This window comes from Rhea pennata, chromosome 16 (genome assembly GCF_028389875.1).
Source record: "Rhea pennata isolate bPtePen1 chromosome 16, bPtePen1.pri, whole genome shotgun sequence".
NCBI lineage: Eukaryota > Metazoa > Chordata > Aves > Rheiformes > Rheidae > Rhea > Rhea pennata.
This window is the reverse complement of record NC_084678.1, coordinates 1,292,919-1,313,209: the sequence shown is the minus strand read 5'-3', so window position 1 is coordinate 1,313,209 and position 20,291 is coordinate 1,292,919. Positions and strand designations below refer to the sequence as shown.

At 39.8% G+C, this 20,291-nt stretch overlaps 1 protein-coding gene across 6 annotated transcripts in view; it reads left to right on the top strand.

Annotated features, from left to right (window-relative positions):
* RALGAPB (Ral GTPase activating protein non-catalytic subunit beta) overlaps positions 1-18,708 on the top strand; it is a 69,378-nt gene extending 50,670 nt beyond the window's left edge. For 3 of the 6 annotated variants that reach the window (XM_062589126.1, XM_062589125.1, XM_062589128.1), the window contains 8 exons: positions 689-847; positions 3,738-3,903; positions 6,369-6,491; positions 7,687-7,823; positions 9,127-9,235; positions 11,482-11,560; positions 12,111-12,259; positions 14,315-18,708. In XM_062589126.1, the coding sequence (XP_062445110.1) occupies positions 689-847; positions 3,738-3,903; positions 6,369-6,491; positions 7,687-7,823; positions 9,127-9,235; positions 11,482-11,560; positions 12,111-12,259; positions 14,315-14,508 (1,116 nt within the window). In that variant the 3' untranslated portion in view covers positions 14,509-18,708. Of the gene's footprint in view, positions 1-688; positions 848-3,682; positions 3,904-6,368; positions 6,492-7,686; positions 7,824-7,907; positions 8,064-9,126; positions 9,236-11,481; positions 11,561-12,110; positions 12,260-14,314 lie in introns of those variants that run through there. The other 3 variants (XM_062589127.1, XM_062589129.1, XM_062589130.1) reach the window with 3 other exon arrangements.
* The last annotated feature ends 1,583 nt before the right edge of the window (positions 18,709-20,291 follow it).

The following is a 20,291-nucleotide window of genomic DNA, read 5'->3' as shown; positions in this document are numbered from 1 at the left end:
TTTCTGAAATATTGCTGCATTAGATGTTCTGCTTCAGAGACTATTGTACTGAAATGATGCTTCTACTATGTAAATACTTAGGGTTCTGTATAGACTGTAGAGTTTTTTTCTCTTTAAAGTCAAGTAAGTTTGTAGAGACCATCTGCATTCTTAAATTTAAATTCTACCCCTTACTTGTGCATTCTCCCTTTTATCTGTAGCATTTCTTCCATAAGATGTGAACAATAATAGAAAATGAAGTTTTGCAAAAATAAGAAGTCTACAAGTGCTTAGTGGTTTATATATAAAATTTATAAGTCATATTAATAAATATGAAATTAGTTGCAATATGACTGTAAGAAGTCATATAGCATTTTCAAAATCTGCTTGTTTTGCTATGGGAGAGAATGTTCTCTTTGAGCAAACTGTCAGTATTGTTTTACTTGCAAAATACCTATTTTCTTATTTAATGAAGATAGTAGAATGCAACAAATACAAGTTTTCAAAACATGTTACCTTTGCTGTTGCAAACTTACAGCAACAAGGATTATGTTATATCAGAAATCTGTGTATTACTTCAAACTTTTTTTTAAAAAAAAGTGTTACTATTTTTGTGGATCATTTTTAAAGTCATGAGAACCTTTTCCAATGGAAAAGGTTTTTTTGTTGTTTTTTTGTTTTTAATTACTGAACTCTGTTTATTCAATAGGAACCTGCTAACAGTCGTCTACCTCCTCACCTGATTGCACTTGACTCTGCTCTTCCTGGGTTTTTTGATGACCTTGGCTACTTGGATTTATTACCATGTCGTCCTTTTGATACAGTTTTCATTTTCTACATGAAGGCAGGCCAGAAAACAAGCCAGGAAGTAAGTGAAAGTGTAGAGTGCTAATTAGTATATATTGTATATATTCTCCATTTCTAATAATTCTCAAATGAACAAAGCATCACTGCTAATGGCTAAAGCAGCATGCTGGAACTTGCGATTTTGGACTCTGCTTACTACATAAAATGTAATAAGTCACTTTTTTTTTTTTTAATCTATAGCATAAAGTATGCTATTACATTTAGAATTGCTGTGAGGTCTTGATAAAGCATTATAGGTGTGTGTGTGTGTGTATATATGTGTGTGTGTGTATATATATGGAAAAATTGCAGTTTGTTTTAGCTATGTGCACTGTCCTAGTAGCTTGCTTTGATTCCTGTTTTAAACATATCAACGAACTGAAAAAATTTCTGCTAGAGAGTATTAATGCTTTCTAAATCTTTATGTTATACTACTTTCTTTCAAATGTGAATAGGTTAATCAGATTAATTTGTCCAAATCTAAGCTATGATTTCTTTAAACTGTGACCTGGAAAATCACCAAGTTAAGATGACTTATGGATTCATTAGAAAGCAATGTTTCTGGAGTACCTTCTCATTCCATACGTAATTCTCATAGTAAAGTGTAAAAGCCTAGCTCCTAAAATAAACTACTCATTTTGTTGCAAACATACAATTGACAGAACATAGCAACACTTTCCGCTTTGGAGTGGAATGCAGTAATTCTTGAAGCCAGGATCATGCAGTCTAAGTTTTCAGGTAGAGAAGTGTGGGGAAGCCAGTAGGTAGTCTTCCAGTCTCCAAAGTCAGCCTTGTAACAGGACATACAATGCTGCTGCGTTCTGGCTAAAATGCTGTGTTTTTGCTGAACTAGCCAAATGTATTTTTCTCCTGGTGCTTATACGCTATTATGTAATAATAGTGTATGCTAGCATAGCATTTAGACAGATGAGATTTATTTGCATGGGGCAACCAGTTAGCAGTCTGTACATGTGGGTTTTGGCACCTTTCATGTCTGAGAGGTTCTGGACACATTTTGTCCGACAGTATAAAGTTCATGCTCCTGCTTGAAATCCCTAAACCATCATGCTATGATTCTTAGCCTTTTCCAGTTGCACAAAGTCACAGTGGCATAGTTAAGTTAATAATTTATTTGTATCTGTCTCTGCAGACCTGAGCATAGTGAGAAACAGATACGCCTTCCATGTTTGAAAAGAGCTGTCACTTGCTTCTGTCACGTTTTGTTTTCAATATTAACAATATTGCATCAAGTGAAGATGTTCTGTAATGTTGCTTGCTTAGGACAGCCGTGAGCAACTGAACACGGTCAAGAGAGGAGCCAGATCCTGATACTGTTTCTGCTCTGAGCAGGGAAGGCTGCCTATTTTTATGTATATGTGAGAGAGACTGTTCCTGCAACTTTAACTCAGGACCTCATTCTGTTTTAAGATGGGGATCTCACTCTTTTCACAAGGAGCGGCAGCTATTTTTTTCTGACACTGTGCAGTCCAGAACAGTTTTTCTAACCTGAATGTTACTATAGTGATACTGTTTCTCCAATAGACATCTTCCCTTATGGTTTAGAAGGGTCTTACGGGATTTATTTATCCACGCTAATAAACTCTCCATATGTTTACGCTGTTATACTTCCATAACATTAAATGCTATTTAAAAATACTCTCTCATTCTTACTTTACTGAAAATTCATTTTGGTGTGGCTCAGATATGAAACCACGCCGTTTCGTAAAGCTGGAGCTTGCATGTTTTCCTGAATTTGTCTCCTAATCTACTTTTATCTCAATTCATTCTGAAACCTAACTTTTGTTTTATTAATTATTATTATTTCCATTATTAAGTGTATTTGTAATAGTTCTGCACAGTGTGAGTAGTCACTGTTGAATATTGTACAGGGTGTTAGGACGGTGGGGCAGAACTGTGTGGGTATCAGCAGCATCTCGTCTGAAAGTTTTTCTTTTCACGATATATCAGATTGAACAGTTTCTGTCCCACTGGAGTCTATTTCCTAGATTACAGTTAAGTTTTACTTCCCCCACACAAATAAATACCAAAGACTCTCCCGCTATCAAACTGAAACTCCCACGTGATCCAAAAACAGAAGGAAGGATCCATTATACAACCTTGACTACTCCACAAATCCCAGCAGTTCAGGTACACGAAAATCCCTGTGTGGCAGCTTTCACTCAACCTGATGGGATAAGAATGGCATTTGGAGGTGGAAATATCCCAAAACTTTATAAGAAATGGGATTAAGGTTCAAAATGAATGGCGCAGTGTGTTGTTTGATTAAAGTTGTGTGTTCAGTCTTGCTCAAAAGTCTTTACAAAATCTCCTTCATAATTTCATCTAGTGTGTTTTGAGGCCTGCCTTCTAAATAATTGTTTGTATGTCATGTACAGGTTTGTATTAATTTAATTACTTTCTTTAAATTTTAAATTACTTTCTTTTTAAATTATTCTCTCCTAAAATCCTTCTAAAATTTTACCGCTGTGTAACAGTGATAGCTGTCCAGAAAATTCTCATGTTAATATGGTTGGTGTTAATGTGGATTCTGCGCTGAACAGTTTTGTGATTTAGCCCTGGTAAGTGGGTAAATCTCAGAATTGCCATTTGTAGCCATGTCATTAACTGTTTTACGGGCTTCAGCAATGGTGGCTAAAAGAGACAATTTGACTGAACAGGACATTGCTGGACAGGATAGAGGATGCTGGGCAGCAGAGCCTGGTGTCTGTGTAGTTAGCTGTGGCAGAAAAGTTTGTAGTTCCAAACTTTCAGACCTGGATATATTTGGGCAAAAACAAACTGGTGACATAGTTAAAAATATGTATATCTATATCTATCTATCTCTATATATCTCAAGGAGAGCTGCTGCTTGGAGTCTCATGTATATACCATGGCACTGCCCTTCGTTTCAGATCCTGAAGAACATGGAGTCTTCCAGAATTGTTCAGCCGCACTTCCTGGAGTTCTTATTGTCTCTTGGCTGGTCGGTTGATATAGGGAAGCACCCAGGTTGGACTGGGCACGTCTCGACAAGCTGGTCGATCAATAGTTGCAGTGATGAAGAAGGATCTGAACAAGGTAAGACAGTTCATATAGTAACCCTAAATTACCTAAATTACAGTGTTTAGGCTCCATTAGGAGACGATTAATTAACTTTTCTTGCTTCTGGGTACCTCTTCGAGTGCTTGCGCTTTTTTTGGATACATTTACTAGAAAGAAATATTAAATATAAGCCTTAGATTAAGCTTCAGGTGAGAAAATGTCTGTGCATCTTGTTGAAAGGAAGCAGTCTCAGCAGCAAACTTCTATATTCCATGTTTTTAGCTGTCTTGGGGAATCTAGTACATAATCCAAAACCAGTATTAAGGTGATATCCTGAGTACACATTGTACTGTCTGCCATATCAGCAGACAGGCTTGAAATATTTTATGATTTTTAGTATTCTGTAAGTAGGTTAAAATGAGACGGACAAATATGTTAGTCTTGTCATCACGCTTGTTAATAAGCACTGAAAACAAATTGCTGTTTGTAGGTCATCGTGGTTGGAGTGCGCACACGACCCTCCTCCCTTCCTGCTTAATTTACTCTCGTTTTTTTCTACCTAAGCAATTCTTCTTGTGAACCTGTCTTATACTATCCTTTCCTTGTTCTGCCAACCAAAATGATCCTCAGGATAGTATTCTTCAAGCTGCTATTCTAGCGTGGCAAGCAGAAATTCATAGCAGTTTCTGCACTGAAAAATGATGTAATCAGGTTATCCACAGGTTCTGCTAGTGCCCATTGGTTTGAGTTCAGTATGGTTCATGTCTGGAAGCCTTTTCACTGCCCAAAGGGCCAGAAAACTTTTCATGGTGATCTTCATAGCTTCTGCCTTCTCATATGGCCCACACAAATGCATCCAACAGACTAGATCAGCTGGTGTGATGATGTTGAACATCTTTGATTTTGAACTCCGATGGGGTGTAACACCATTGGTGCTGCAGTTTAAGCAGTGCCGTCACCCGGCTCTCCTTTGGCTGGCCCTTAGGAGCGCTCTGACTAACCTTCTTCTGTAACTTAGAACAACTAAAGGATTTCCTGAAGTTCTACAAAAGACAGGAGGTTTGAAATTATTGGGAGAGATTAAGAGAACGGAGGCATGTCTTTCTCTGAACAGCTCAGGAGAGGTAACAAAATGACCAGAGTGTGGATTAGTTTTTCTTGGAGCACAGTACCAGATCATGATCTACTTTGAGGCAGAGCCATCTCCATTCCTTTTGCAGCTTGTGGTCCTCTCAGCAGTGTCAATATGGCTGTGTGGAAGATAGTGGAACAGAAAAAGCAGTTAGGAATGGACTTTTTTTTTTTTTTTTTTTTTTTTCCTTGGAAGCTTCTTTTAACCTGGCTTTTTTGGAAGAATCCTGCAGTGAAACCACAGCCTTAGCAAGCAAAGAAAGGGTAGATTTTAAGAACACTTGGACAAACTTGTGAAGATTGCTCACTTTATTTATTTCACCCCCCTAGTCTTGTCTGTGGCTTAAACTGTCTGTTTTGCTAATGCAATTGCTCTTTATGGATGACTCTGGTTTAAAAAAAAATCCATTTCAGGCATGTAGAAGAGTTTTTTATAATGAGGTCTGATTGGGGATGGGGGAATCAAAAGCAGGTATGTATCCTTTTACCCTCTGAAAAGCAAAGAAGTTCTTAAGCAATTTGGTCATGGTTGAGGTGCTACTTCCTGAAAGATGTGGGCTTGAGATGTTTAGGAATGCTTCCCCGGTGGTAAAGCATCCTTCGGCAGTTCCTGCATGCCTCTGGCCACTTCTTCCTGTCTATGTGCTGAATTTCACAGTTCTACTGGTTCTGCTGAGGCAGCTAATCCTGGGATCCCGCTGTAAGCTGAATCAGAGAAATAATTCAGCTTAAAGCTGTTGCTCTTCTTGCTGGAATTGGGGTATGAGGAAGGAAAAGGAGGCGTTTTTGATAAGTGACCGGCAGCTTGGCTCCATCAGAGTTGCTTGCTCTCTGCTGCAATGGTCTGATGTACTGTTCTGGTCTACTGCGCTGCGCGAATAAATGGTACTGGGAAGTAGGACTTCCTATGTTAGCTTGGATTCAGGAGGTAGCCTGTCTCTAACTAGACATCTAAAAGGTAATCTGTAGAAACTGTCGTAAATTCCAGAACAGTATCAGGTTGAAACTATGTATGCAAGAGGCCTTTGAAAATTTAATGACAAACAGCTGAATGAGGATGCCTCTGTCAGAAGGAATGGATAGAAATAGCTTCTGGATGGTTTCTTATATTGGACAATCTTACTGGGCTACTCAGTCTGAGGTGAATGCGTTTGGAATAAATCCTCTTTCCAACCCAGAATACTATTTTCTTCAATATATCAACCAAGATTTTTGAGAATGGTCATTAGCAATGAGACTTGACTGAAACCTTAACGTTTTAAAAGAATTAGCATAACTTCTTCTAATTGAAAGTCTTCTCCTGAGAAAAATGCATAAAGTAGGAGCTAAAACTTCCTTTTGATTTAACCTTACTTTTGTCTCCCTTTCAGATGATGTAGTTATTTCAGAAGACATTGGTGCGAGTATCTTCAACGGGCAGAAGAAAGTGCTGTATTATGCTGATGCCTTGACGGAAATAGCTTTTGTCGTCCCATCACCAGTGGAGTCCCTAAGTAAGATCACTGTGTGTGCATACTGTTAAAAAAAAAAAAAAAAAAAAGAAAATTTTGTTCTTTTTCTTTTTCTTTTCTTTTTTGTTTGCTTGTTAGAGAACCCAAACAAGCTAACTAACAGTGTGGACAGCAGGATCCTTGTTGGAAAATCACTAATGCTCAAATTAAAGCATCGTAATCCTTAGACTGCTTCCTAAGGTCGTATCTGTTGTGGGCCCCTTTGTTTTTTCAGTCTAAGCCTGAGCATTTAGGTTTGTGTGGCAGTACTGATGTTTGCCTGGGTACTTTACATTGGGCTTGTAGATGGCTGTGGTCTGCAGGTGTGATTTAGAAGTTTGTTCATCCCAGCTGTGGAATTCGGAGCAGCTCAGCTGGTGATGCAGGTTTTCTCTCGCCCTTCTCAATGACATGCTTCTGCAACACATTGGAGGAGCATGTGCTTACTTGCTGGGTAGGTGAGCAATAGCATTCATTACGTCTTTGGAAGCAGTGTGAAAATTTCTCCAGAATAAAGTGGTTGTGAGGCGATGATATTCTTAGAAATAATCCATCTGGTTTCAGGTTTCCTATGCAATACAGTCTCTCCCTTCCTAACTCCATACAGAGCTGTTTAAATGCAGCCAGTTTCTGGAATAACTGGCAGATGTCCACTGCTGAAACCTCTTCCTGCTTTTGAGCAGTATATCTACTTGACCTTAAAAGCTTCCAAGGAAGCAGGAGGATTACTGGGAAGTCTTTCTAAATCATGTGCTTGGATCACATATTGGACTGAGATGATGCTGAGACTGTATAAATATGAGTAGCGGATTGTATCCTCATGAAGGGATTAGAGCTGCTTTTTCCATGTGAACACTTGGTGGTATTGGTGGTGTGAATATTTGGTGCTGCTGACTGTTTTATGACACTTACTTGGGTTGCTGGGATAAGTGAAGGACACGTGAATTTGAAAGCTGTATGAAAGGCAAGTGCTTCATTGAAACAGACTTCAATAGTCTCTCTTCCCACTTTCCCTTAGCACTGTAACATTCAGAAACTTTTCCTCCCAGCTCCTTTTTACTGCTGTGTGTGGTTTTGTGCACTTTGGATGAATCCAAGTATGTTTTGTTTCCGAACCTTATGTATCTTAACTTATTTTTTGGCAGAAGAGAAGACAAAACCTACCTTTTTTTTTTTTTTTTTTTTTTTTGCCTTCCAGCTGATTCACTGGAAAGCAATGTCTCTGACCAAGAAAGTGACTCCAACATGGATCTACTACCAGGGATACTGAAGCAGCCATCGCTGACACTTGAACTTTTCCCCAATCATACAGACAATCTTCATCCCTCTCAGCGGGTAAGGCAAAATTTGCACTGAAAAATGGCATTCACATGTGTGTGTATATATATATATATATATATATGTATGTTTTTTTTGCAGGAAACATTGGCAATGCTACAGCATTTTCTGGTAGTATATGATTCAGTTTCTTCGTATTTGGAGCCACTCATTCCTGGCCATTACTCCCTACCAGCAGCTTCTGGTCTTGCCAACGTTTGCATGTGCAGTAGGAGACTGCAAGATTACGTTAATTGAGTATAAAATTTTAATATGCAAAGCAGTAATATTTGGCATCCTACAATCTTGGAATGTACAAAGGAAAAAATATATGAAGTTTTTACAAAATGATTTGTAAATTGTTTTGTAATCCATGCTTCGGAAATGTAGGGTGGATAAACTGGGAGACATTTCATACCTATCCAGTTTAAAATCCCATATTACTGGCTGCCCATGTGTCAGCTATACCTGAATATCAAGCATGAAGTACCTTTACTGTAGTAGCAAATTTGCAAAAGCAGAAAATCAGGAACTCTATGACTGTTAGTTAACGATTTTAACTGCACATTTCTTGAATGAAGTTCTCTCCAAATGTACATTTAGTTACTGATTTAGGATCTTTGAGAATATTAACAAAAGCTTGAACAGGTTTTTAAGATAAATATTACATTAGTCAATAAATGTAATTTAAATGCTTGTTGTTGCCTAGATGCATTTTTATTTGAGCTGATGCAGAAAATAAATGCTTGTATCAACACAGTAAAACTGGGGCAAATAAATTAGTGTAAGGTAAAAACCACCCCAGTCAGGTTAGATCATTGTATCAGGTGGGGAGGTTAACAAGGAAAGTATATTATTTTGGGCAGTGATTAAATTTGCTCTGAAATATTGAAATGAGATCACTGTAAAGTATTCTTCAGAGTGGTAACGTGACGGATGCGCGGTGCTTCCACAAAAGCGTGGAAAAGTAGTCCTCATGCACGTGCCCTGGAATATGTTCAGCATACTGAATTGTTTGTGACTTGGATATATGCAACAAAGCCAGGCAACAAAGAACAGTTGACGCGTTTTTTTTAACGTCAAAAGAAATAGGAGGCTTTTCTCTCATTTATATTGAATCCAAGTATCAGGGAGTTCCAAATTATAGATTCTGATTGGGTAGCTCTACTGCAGCTGTCCCATCTTAATAATCAGCAGAGGTTACACTAGTCTGAGACCTGAAAGACTACAGAGTCACTGTGGAGATGGTGGAGGCACTTGCTAGACGCGTTACTGGACTTGTCATTTTGCAAATGCTGCTCTTCCCTTTTTTTCAAAACAGCTCAGTCCTACTTCCAGATCCAAGAGGGTACCTCAGGGCCGGACCATTCCACCGATGGGACCTGAAACCAAAGTGTATGTGGTCTGGGTTGAACGTTATGATGATATAGGTGTGTAGAACTTTTTATTTTTCACTACTATAGCAGCAGACTGGAAACAGAGTGTAAAGTCAGTTCCATTTCTTTATAAAAGAATGCTAAATTCTTATTTATTTCTGTAACTGATACTTAAAGATTTTAAAACAGTTCTTTGATATTCAAATGATGGTCCATGAGATGTGAGTGAACCACTAGCATGTAGGTCTGAAGACTTAGTCTTTTAGCTCTGGCAGTATGTATGAAATGTCCTCATGCATCTTCTCCTCAAGCTTAACACACAAAGCTATCATGTACCCCAGGTGAGTTCCTCATAGATGCTGTCTCCTCCAAATGGAGGTGTTTTTCCTTCAGAAAAAATGCTTTCTGTTGCTTGTTTTATCTTTGCTCAACAAATTCTTTGCTGAAGGAATCCTCTTTTTTGGTTTGATGCCTTTGAAACTTTCTATATTGTTCCGTCTCATGGGAGAGCTCGTTTGTTCGGTACTCAGGGTGCCCATTTGTTTAGATGGTGCTGTGCAGTTTTGTTCAGGCAGCATCAGCCTTGTTATGCTAACTTAATGCTTGCCTTAGTTTGGTGTTTGTGTCTTGACTTTGAATACTGAAAAACCTAGGAGGGATCCAGCTTTGCCCATCATGTTATAGCCATACCGTGGACCGTGAGCAGTTGTCTTTCCAGGCTTGAGGAGTTCTTCACTCCCGGGAGTTCCTTTCTTGCACATGTGTTCTAAACCATGTGCCTAGGTTTAACTTCATGTGAGAGAGTGTCTATTTTGGCCTAGGCCAGCAGTATCTAAAATACCGGCCAATAGCAGATACTTTTTTCTGACTTTAATTTCTAATCCTGGTGCTGTGGTATTAAGAATGAACCTTAATTAAGCCCTTAGCTCCTCCCTGAGGAAAGCAACCAAGAGGAGGAGAGATTAGAGGAAGCTTCCCATAAACTCTAGATCTAGATTCTTCTTCCGCACCCAGGACTGGCACAAAGACCTTCTTATCCACAGCACATACTATAGAGGTTTGCCTTCTCCAAACTCTGGGCCACAGGATGTTACTCTCAGCCCTGGGAGGTTCCCTCAGCCACTTTCGTCCCTGAGCTGATATCTTTACCCCACATCTCTTGGGTGAAGCCCAAGAGATGGCTGGCTAAAGCCAGCTTGCTGTAGAGGCAGTGACTGTGTTTCATATGCATATTTCTGCCTGGCAGCTGCTGCTTGCAGCAGTGGTGGGAATCTCCCAGAACCATGGGCGTGAAGCTGAAGAAATGAGTCCATGAGCTGGCTGGTTGGATTTTTTGAGAACTCCTGAAAGTAGCTTCCAGCCCAGCAGGAACGGGTCTCGTTTCTGCCTTTGTACTCTTGGTGCGTTTGAGTGTGAACAGCGGAAAAACTGTTGCTCTAGAGCCTAGGCTCACACCCCTGGACCGAGTGCCTGCCCTGGTGCTCCTCTGTCTTGAAACATTTGCAGAGTCCTCCGTGCTCTCCTTCTGCTAGATTCAAGTTTCATGTACACTCAGCACCCCTCTTCTGATGGCTGAAGGTGTTTTCAGGCTATACACTCTCTCCTCTGCTGGAAGAGGCATTGGAGCTATCTGGCCAGCTGAATTGCACTTGTGAATGATACGTAACATCTTTCTCAGCTCCTGCCCCTAAACAAGTGGATGGGATCTTCCAGGGATCCGAGTTCTTATTTATTCTTCCTGCACCTTCATTATCTAGTCACTTGTCACAAAGTGCAGAGCTGCAGAGTTGTAGGTTATGCTAAGGATTTGCAGAGAGTGGATTCAAGGATTGATGCAGTATTTGCCCCGGTAAATTGTTGCTCCTTTGAGAGACTCAAGTAACTGTAGATGTGGGCAGCAGTAATGTCTGGAATGCCCTTTCTGGGACTGACTACTTGCAGATAGGAAAGGGAGTTAATAATAATTTGAAAGCTTTTTTGTGTGTGTGAAATACCTCACCTTCTTCCTGCTTTTGCTGTCTTTTGGAGTCCATCTGGAGATTGTGACCTTTGGGATTGAGAGAATTGAGGGTCTGGAACACGTTACCTAAACTGTCAGGCACAGGATGCTTGAAGTCTATGCACTCCACATACTGCTTAAGCTAAAAGAGACTTCAGCTTTGATCACTAGGGGTGTGAGAACATTCATGGTATGAATGCTCGAGGACTGCTGTTTTAACTGGTGATAAAGAATCTTTTTTGGTACAACAAAGAAAAACTGGGGGTAGTTGAACTTTATTCTGCATATCATCTTCTTTCAGAAAACTTTCCCCTGCCTGATCTGGTATCTGAAACTAGCACTGGTGTAGAAACTACAGCAAATAGTAGCACTTCCCTAAGGTAAGACTACTGTTCTCCTTTCTCTTGGTTTTTGCAAACAACAGTTTATGCTGCAAACTTAGAAGAAATCATGATTGAGCTTATTTTCGTTCTTCAGCTTGCATAGGCAGTTGTCCCAAAAACTCTAGTTATTCTTGTAAGGAAGATGTATGATTTTCTTTATTAGACTTTTTTTTTCCCAGTGGAAAAATGAAAGGACTTTCTGTATCACTGTGATTTTAAACATAGATGGAGGAATAGCAAACATGTAGTTTTTATTTGGAGTTTGTGACCAGCCTCTCTCCTGATTTACTGCCTTGTGAGGTGGTTAATACTGCGTACATGTTCCTGTCATCAGAACTTTGAAATTCTGTGGTGATAGAGGACAATTAAAAACATTATAATTGACATAACTATTCTTCAGTCCAGTGGATGCACACAGGAATCCTGCTCATTTAGCCACAAGACTTCTTTTTTAGATCCTTAAACATTTAAAGTGGCCATTTTTCATGCATAGGTTGAAACGCTACTTTAAAACTGATTTAACAACCATGGGTTTTTTTCTCTTAAGATCTACCACTCCTGAGAAAGAAGTTCCTGTGATCTTCATCCATCCTTTAAACACTGGCTTATTCAGAATAAAACTGCAAGGAGCTACTGGGAAATTCAATATGGTTATCCCACTGGTGGATGGAATGATAGTCAGTAGGCGAGCTCTTGGTAAGTTAAAGATTTTTTTAGGAACACCCATGTCCATTCTTTTTCCTCTCTCCCCTTCTCCTTGAAGATGGTTCAGTGATTAGTCTGATCCTACCCATGTGGTTTTGCTAGCTCTGGCTCACAGAGCGCTGCAGATAGTCTGCCAGCAACATTCCTGCCTCTATTCTTGCACCAAAAAGTAAACTGAAATCAGCACTCCTTTTGGACTTTGTCAGTGCTATGTGCTTCCATTTTCTGTTACATTATTACAGTGGAATCTGGCTAATCTCCCCAGTTTAATGGAGACTAGTGTGAAGGAAAGCTCCTATGATTGCAGTGTGCAGGTAATAATATATCTGAAAAATATATGGTCTGGAACTCTTCATTGAAGAGAATTATTGGGCCTGCCAGAACAGAATAAAGACATGCTTTTTGCAGCAACTATGGAAGCAGGAACAGCAGAGGGAGCAACTTGTTAGCATTTAGCTGACAGCATTGCTCAGGTGACTGAGTGGTGGTTTGTCAGAGCTCCACTGTAATTGTAGTAGGAGTCAGGTAGAGGGGTGGAAAGAAAAGACTGCTATTTAGGTAGAAAGAGAGATCAAAAATGTGACCTAATGTTTATGATTGTGAGAGCCCAAGATGCTAGTGTTACTTGACTACCAAGGGTAGTGCTGAATTTCTGGACTGTGCTGGCCCACTTTTCTTTGTTCCTTGTGTTTTAGAAGTAGGATAGTGGTTGAAAGCTGCAGGCATTGAGGATTTTCTTTAATGTAGTCATTAAGTATTTAACCTAATGTGCAGGCAAGTGTTGCCATGTGTTAGCAGGTATGTGTGTGGTACCCAGCTTTTCCTGGGCTCCTGGATGGGTTAATGTCTTTATCTTGGGTATCTCTGCTATTAGAAGTTCAGTAACTGGAAATCTCACTCCAGTGAGAGCAATTTAGAAACAGAGTAAAATGAATAAGCAGACATAAGAGTACTTCCCTGTAACTATAGAACTAATGTTGTAGGGACCTACTGGGGTGACTTTGAGTTCTGATTTTGCATGTTTAATTGGGTGATGAGGAAATTGAAACCAGACTGGACTTTTAAATAACACCTGATTCAGCTGATGATAATGGGCTGTACTAAAAAAGAATCAGGTGCATTTCGCTAGGCTTGTTTTGTTTTTTCCATTACATTAAGATTAAAACATGCTGAAATTCATTCTCTCTCCGAGTTCAGCACATGAGGTTTGCATGTGGTCAGGAATCAAGTTGCCTAAATGAGGAAGATAATTTGTTTCTGCCTGTAAAAGTGCTTGGGGAACAGCAAAGGTGTTAGTGGACATTTATTTCGTTACAAAGATGCATATAAATTTAATTTCAGAGTGAAAAAGGAGAAATTCTAGTGCCAGCTTTGACTAAATGTGTTTGCTGCTTTGATTCTGAACTTGCCTCCCCCATACACATCAGTGCATGGTACGGAAAGGCAAAAAGCGGCAGCAAAGCAGTGAGGGGGAGGGAAGCCTCTGTTCCTAGCCACAACCTATAAAGTTTTTCCTGTTCCCCTGTTCAAAGGTTGAATGGCTCTGTCATCGCTGCGATACATTTGTTTTTCTTCCTGTTAGCAGTGCTCTGAAGGCTCCCCTGGCTTTACTCATTGCCACCCCAGACCTAGCCCGAGCTCTGCAAGTTTTCCTGTAGCGTGGCCTCGGGCTGTACTACTGCAATTCTGGTATTGGCGAGTGAGAGCTGGCATGGGTTGTTCTCCCTCTTGGTGCTCGGGGAGCTTCCCTGGGAAGGCAGAGAGATCTTCCTTCTACTGCAGCCCATTGAGGGTACCACTGACTCTGTCCCTTTTCTTATTTGTGTTTCACAGCAAAAAAAAAAATGGCCTTACAGTTCTGGAGACTGTGACTATCTGCTATTGACTACTCATGACCAAAAGCTCTCGATTTGGTGGTGCTGGCTGTTTTTTCCCTAGATTTCCGATGAGGGCAGAACTCTAAAACCAGCTACAAAACCTGCTATAAAACCAGCAAAGGGGCGTAGAACTGGATTTGCTTAAATTTGATTCCAATTTTTTTTCCAGGTTTTTTAGTGCGGCAGACAGTAATAAATATTTGTCGGAGAAAGAGGTTGGAAAGTGATTCATACAACCCCCCGCATGTCCGCCGAAAACAGAAAATAGCAGACATTGTCAATAAATACCGGAACAGGCAGCTGGAGCCAGAATTTTATACCTCACTTTTCCAGGAGGTTGGGCTCAAGAACTGCAACCCCTAGGCCGTTATCCTTCCAGGACAATTAGATCAGAGCTTGGTGGCTACAGTAATGAAAACAGTTAAATAACGATGACCAATTTCTTCAGCCCTTCAGGATTCAGGAAATCATTCTAGCACAAGTCAGCAGATTCCGTGTGGGAGCAATGAGAAATGAATCCAAAACATAGCAGTCGGGATACTGACTTCATTCACCTGTCCTCAAAAGATTACTTAATTCCAGTCTTCCTGGATGCTAGCAACCTAATCTCTTCACCAAATCGTCTATTCCGCACTAATTAGAAATAATAAGCATCTCATTCCGTGAGAAGAATGCAATCAAAATGAAAGCATCTCTGCATATAATGATGGAAAATAAAATGCAAGCGAACCTGCCTTCAGACATCTCGCTACACCTATCCGTTAAAGGAGAGAGGAACAGGATCTCTTCTTTAAGCTTGCTATCGAGGAGAGAGTCTGTTGCAGAGCATTAACTATCATCTACAAAGACTTAAGGAGAAATTTTTGACACCCCCGCCCCCCTTCAGAGTTCAGCAGAAGAATCTACTTCACTGCCTGTAGCCAATCTGTACCAAAAGAAAAAGAGGAGGAAAATTGCTCAAAAACATCAGGTCATGCAATTCATAGCCAAGGTGCTGAATTTTACGGTTCCCTCCATGGCTAGGAGTGATTCCATCTGCATACAAGCTTTCTGTCATGTTGAGAATAAACAGAACAGCTGAAATTACCTGACTTTAAAGAATAAGTTTTTACTAAATAAGTGTTCTTGGTTATGTATAAACAAGGTCATGACTTCCAGATCTGTTGCAAAATGTCACACTTAATTTTAGTAACTTGATTTTTATGCAACTAGTTAATTTATTTTGAAGTGTCTGTATCACCTACTCACCATTTCCATAAAAAGTGTAAACATCCCTTGCTTCCCTTCCACTGAATTGAAATTTGAGATTCTAGGGCTGCCTCCTGCCTGATATTTATAGCATAAGCAGTTTTTGTAGCTTCTGCAGCACTTTTCAGAAGCTCCTATTAAATGGACTAAAACAATTTGAAAACAATTCAAGACCTCTTCTTTTTCCATTAACTTGCCATTCCAGGAAAGCCCATTAGGAATTATAATCCACCAGAAAATTAATTTGAAGCTGCTGTGCGTGTTTCTCACTTTCAGCAGCGGCGATTCCCTTTTATCATAGGTTGGACAGTTTCCTCCAAGCTGGTGGTGGCTCCCTCAGGTGTGTTCAGGTAGATATATGAATTGTTGGCTTTCACACCAGGTAATATGAGCCAGCGTGGATTTTGTACTCTTTAATCATTGACAGGTTTCCATTCAAACTCTCTACGTCCTTCGTGGCTGGGATCCTGTCTGCGGGGTTCACAGTCTACAAGCTGTCCCTCAGGAATCTGTCTTTAAAATGAGGATGCAGATTTTTTTTTTTTTAACCACTTTTCACATATGGATGAAGGACTGAGGGATATGTGGGGAGAAGCTGTTTACAACTACAAATTTAATGGAAATATAAAAGTAGCTGCTGTGGGCATTGACAGTCTTGGGGGTGCTTTCATGCTCCGAACACTCTCTTTGCTTGTGTTGCAGTAATGAATCATCACTGGATACTTCCATGTAGATGCAGTTTGTGATCATTGGTGGTAATGTGTTCTTCTCCTTCCAAAAAATAGGTAATATAAGAGTATGGATTTAAGTAGGAGTTTGGGGAGCTCCTCAGAGGAGGGAGTTTTTACAGAGGCTCTTTAATACAAATCACCGTAATGCCTGACATTCGTTTAGTTTTGATACTTCAGAGTTATTTTTTGCAACAGCTCTGACTTGAAAGGGTCTTAATTGTCTCATTACAACTAACCTACCAAGGACAGATACCCCGCCCCTATCTTTTCATGTTTTTTTTTCCCCCCATAAAGAATTAATGGAAACGTTGAGCCCCTAAAAATCTGTATGAAAGGACTTCCAGGATGTGAACCAAAGGGGTTTTAGGTGGTAGATGTGCTTGTTGCAGGGGGCAAGCATACTAACCTCTAACCTCGGGAGCTCTGGATTTACATCCAGATGAGTCACAAACGGAAAAATGAAACCACATAATGGAAACTGTTGTAGAAGCAAGCATGAGGGCTGGCCCGTGCTTACGGGATGCTCAGGTTTCAAATGGCAGGAGGGGCTGCAAATCAGTCCTGGGGTATATTGGCAAAGCTGTGCAGGATAATTTATGCAGCTTCATTTCCCTGCTAAACTCTTGCCAATATAAATTTAATGCACGGACACTAAATTTACCCATGTTTTTAATGTACCTATTGGATCTAATTAATGGCCAAACACACTTTAGTCCACTTATTTAAAAGGCATGTTCAATGCATGTGTAAACAATAAACATACTGAGCAATCAAGTGTCTGCACATGTTCAATAACTTAAACAACACATACCATAGCTATGAGTGTATATGTTATATGCAAGTCATTGGTTTATATACTAACGAGCAGCAAAAGATACTTCTTTCAGGTATTCAGATACCAAGTCTATAACATAAAGACATCTATACTGAGAGGAACCGTAGATATTTTCCACAAAGTCCACAGTAGCCAAATGGATTGCCTGGAAATTTTACTTTTTAAAAAGACCTACACTTGGATGAAGAATAGTTCTTAGATGTATTTCCATATTTCATATCAAAACATACATAAGGCACCCACTTGAGTAGTAATAATATTGAAAATAATGCAACTTTTCAGAAATTCCAAAAGAAGTTAACTTCTGTGCACGTTGTTGCTATGTCTATCTCATAGCCTGAGGTGAGGAATAGGGCTTTATAACTTGCTTAATATAGCCTTAATTTGATTTTTAAAATCAGCTGTTTAACATGTTGCACATTAGTGGTATGACCTGGCTATTAGTTGCATTTTTTTTGCTGCCTAGGAAGGTGAACATTCAAGAAAGTCGCAGTTTAGTATAAAAAACGTCTTGATCCTGAAATGTCTTGCCATCCCATTTGGTTTGGATGAAAGTTGTGATCGTGAGCGCCTGTCTTGGCAGAAACATGCCATGAGAGTGTATCTGCAAGGAGTGTTCCTTATTCTCCAGCATGCAGAGAGATGTTTGATTTCTTAATGAAAAGGAAAACGTAGTTTGAGATTGGACTCCTTGCCCTGTCAAAGTTAGTGGCCAAACTCCTCTGGCTTCAGTCAGTCCAAGACACAACCTTGAGCTGTTTCCCAAAAGGATTAGAGCAAATAAGAGATTTCTTAGTCAGCATCACAAGAACACTTTACAGTCAAGAATCCAGACTCTTTCCTATTTTTTTTTTTTTTTTTTTTTTTTTTGGTACAACAGACTGATGTATTGAATTTTCAACTTTAGAACTTCTATGGCTTGTTTTTGCATTTTCATTCATCCAAGATGATGAATATTGACCACTTTCTTTGTGTGTAATGTGGTATTAGTTACACTGTGGCACATAACACGGTGCTACAAAATCTGAGTTACAAATATTACATAACTAAACTGAGACTTTCTTTTTTTTTTCCTTTTCTTTCTTTTTTTTCACATAATAAGGACGTTCTGTTTGGATTCATAATTCTGTTTTAAATGGCAGCATCCTTTTAATGGTGCATTAAACCATGGTGGGGGGTAATGTCACCTTGTTAAACACAGTATTGAAATTACAGAAATTTTAGTACCTTAATAAAGACTCTTTTTTAAAAAGCATCTTTCTTAAAGGTACCCTAAAACAGGCTTTGCAAATTTACAGCAAACACTAGATGGATCCATGGGAAATAAGGTGTCTCCATGGATAACGACATGTGCGTGAAGGCTGTAGGGAAGAGCTAGCTGCTCGCCGCTTGACTGACTACGTGTACTGGTTTCTCAATAGGTGACTGCATTTGTTTCATGCAAGGTTCTGCGTGCCTAGCCCGGAAGGACGATAGAACTAAATTTCAATCTAATAGAGACAGTTAGACGTGATTTAATGATTGCATAATTGAGTGATGTCTTTGAAGGAAAACATGTAGACATTTTCCACATGGATTTTAGCAGGAGCAATTTGAAATGAGGATGCCAGATATCATGTGCTTCAAATCATGTACAATTTGTATGAATTTCTGTATGTTGCCAAGACATGATCTTTTTGTTCTTACTGTATTTTTCTGTAAATATTCCTGGCGCTAAGTTGTAAAGTAAAGGCAAAATGTAAATATGAAGATGTGAACTATGTTCCCTTGTCTCTAGTACTTTATCTCTTATTTGTTTAGGGAAGGCACAGAAAGGCTTGTTTGTATTTATGCCAATTCTTTGTCCAGGAGAAACACATCAAATATTGAATGTAACACAGTTAGTCCAATAAATTTTAAAGATTCTTATCTAGTAACTTTGTAGTTATCAGTTCTTAATATTTTTCAGTTCTTTTTTGACTGAAATTCTCAAAACAATATAGATGTTTCCCAGGGAAGGAGCAGTCTGGTGTAGTAAGTTTGCACTCTTTACTGCAGAAATTAGTTATGGCTACAGTGCATGAACATATATTTAAGAAATCGAGTTTCATCTTGGTTGAGGGGCTCCTGCAATACAAATATTCTCCATCTACTCTATGCCCGGGTTGCTATCGCTGGTGTAGGTTTACCTGCTTTACAGCAGGCCCTTTGGATTTACATTGCTAGCAGGTCTTGGAAAGTTGATACAACAAAATAGTCACATTTACAGTGTAGAGCAGAATCCTGCACTGCATTTGGTTTGCAAATATTACAGAGAGAGCTTTTATTTTTGTGCAAATTGAGGGTAAAGAATTTGACATCTCAGTTACTTGGATCTGGACAGAAGTTACCTGGCAGGTTGGTTGAGAGCAGGTTACAGCAGCTCTGCTGAGAAGAGTCCTGTATCCTTACAGCGATGTGATGGCCTGCAAAGGCAATGCATGCAATAAGCAATTAGGAATTAGAAAAAAGCTTCAGGAAGCCATTGACAGAAAGTAGGGTTTGTTGTTGTTCCTTCAGACTCAGAGCAGGGAGCCAAAGCGATGCCGATCAACCGCGGTTAGAATCTTCCCTTGGGAACTAATAAAATACAGCATGAGCTCTGGTTTACCTCGGGTACCCTGAACGTCAGGGCTGTTGTGTTCACTCTGGCAGAAACCTATCTGCATGTTTCAGTGCTTTTCTACGGGCTTTTTTTCTTACTAGGTTGACATATCTGGTAATAAATGTTCTCTGCTGTAAGTGAAATATCACACAAATAGCAGCTCTCAATACAAAATGCTGTATTTGAGACTTTGCCCTTTCATGAATTGCCCACAACTGGACTTACTTAAGGGCTAGAACAAAATATCAAAATGGCCCTTCCAGAAGCCTCCAAAGTGTAAACAAAAAAAACTTCTTCTGCCAGATCTGTTTGTGATAAGCAGATGGTACAAAACTGGGAGCTGTAGCTGATACCCCAGCGGATTGCACTGCCGTACAGAGGGGCCTCAACAGGCTGGAGATGTGGGCAGAGAGGAACCTCGTGAAGTTCAATAAAGGCAAGTATGGAGTCCTAGGGAGGAATAACCCCACGCACCAGTACAGGCTGGGGGCTGACCTGCTGGGAAGCAGCTCTGCAGAGAAGGACCTGGGAGTGCTGGTGGATGACAAGTTGACCATGAGCCAGCAATGTGCCCTGTGGCCAAGAAGGCCAATGGTCTCCTGGGGTGCATTAGGAAGAGTGTTGCCAGCAGGTCGAGGGAGGTGATCCTGCCCCTCTACTGAGCACTGCTGAGTTCACATCTTAAGCACTGTATCCAGTTCTGGGCTAC